The sequence below is a fragment of the Aspergillus uvarum genome (assembly GCF_003184745.1).
Source record: "Aspergillus uvarum CBS 121591 unplaced genomic scaffold BO82scaffold_168, whole genome shotgun sequence".
In the NCBI taxonomy this organism is placed as follows: Eukaryota; Fungi; Ascomycota; class Eurotiomycetes; order Eurotiales; family Aspergillaceae; genus Aspergillus; species Aspergillus uvarum.
In genome coordinates, this window is record NW_020291465.1 from 1 (window position 1) to 1,241 (window position 1,241).

Sequence of the window (1,241 nt, forward strand, 5' to 3'; positions counted from 1 at the left end):
CCGTACTATCCGTTCCATCATCATTATCGCTAGTATGCAGCCCGAGTGCCAATTACGAGCGCGTCTGCGCAGGCTTGTGGATAAACCCACGGAAAGCGCGCATCATGTAATTATACCTTCGCACACCACTCTGCACCGAGGGGGGTTGTATTCGCCGGGACGTCTTGTATTCGGAAAGCATTGCCATGCGGTTACTGAATAGACGTTACTTAGACACCTGCTTGACTGGCCAGTACATAAGACTGCCCTCGAGCTCGTATGTCGAGCCAGACCACAGGATTCGCAGTCTCTGACCGTCCACCATCACCTGCTTCAGTTATGGATACGAAAGAACCCATGTACGGTATACTATCGCCCGATATTATGCTTGAGGGTCTTCTACCCGGCTACAGCTTTCTGGCTCGACTTCTTTCGTTCTATCTGCACACGGATACCTCGGTCTTTCTTCTTGCTTTTATAGCTTCCTTCGTGATTTTCACATATGCTGTTCCGGTGCTTTTGACCCGCCTGTATTCCGTTCTTCTCGATTTGGCAGCATCTGTTGAGATCCGATATCACGATACCATATACAACGACGTGATGCAATGGGCGTCTCAAGTACCTGCGTTAAGGGACGCGCGGAAATCGATCGCCGGTACCAAGAATAATTTCGTCTCTCCGTGGGAGAAGGACGAGCCAAAAACTGGCTGGCAGGAGCTTTCTAAGGAAGAACTTCAGCAGTTTGACGACGACCCACGAGATTTCTGGGTCAAAATTAGACAACTCAAGAGATATTTGCCTATTCGATACACACCTGCACCTGCTGGCTTTCACTTCTTCTTTCATCGAGGGTATCTTCTCGGGTTCCGTCGTCAGCCATACAAGGATGCCGGCAGCCCTTGGACTGATCATCGCGAGAAACTATATCTCTACGCGTGGCGTCAGTCCGTTCTCAGAGATCTGTTGGACGAGATACAGGGGATTGCTGAGAAAAGGAACGACGATCTTATACGCGTTAACCAAGCATTAAAGGATGGAATGGTTCCTCAGTGGGCCGGGCTACCATCCAAAAGACCACGACCTCTCTCGACTGTTATTGTCGAACCCGATATCAAGCGCGCAATTATCGCCGATTTGACTGACTTCCTCCAACCGCGCACTCGTTCCTGGTATCACGAACGTGGTATTCCATACCGACGGGGGTATCTCTTCCAAGGCCCGCCTGGTACCGGTAAATCGAGTCTTTGCCTTGCTATTGCGGG

General features: G+C 50.5%; 1 protein-coding gene across 1 annotated transcript; it reads left to right on the plus strand.

The window, feature by feature from the left end:
- Positions 1-1,241, plus strand: BO82DRAFT_43380 (BCS1 and AAA domain-containing protein; the record flags this gene model as incomplete). Its single annotated transcript, XM_025640905.1, has 1 exon — positions 1-1,241. A coding segment is annotated over exon 1 (983 nt), but the record flags the coding sequence as incomplete, so codon positions are not given.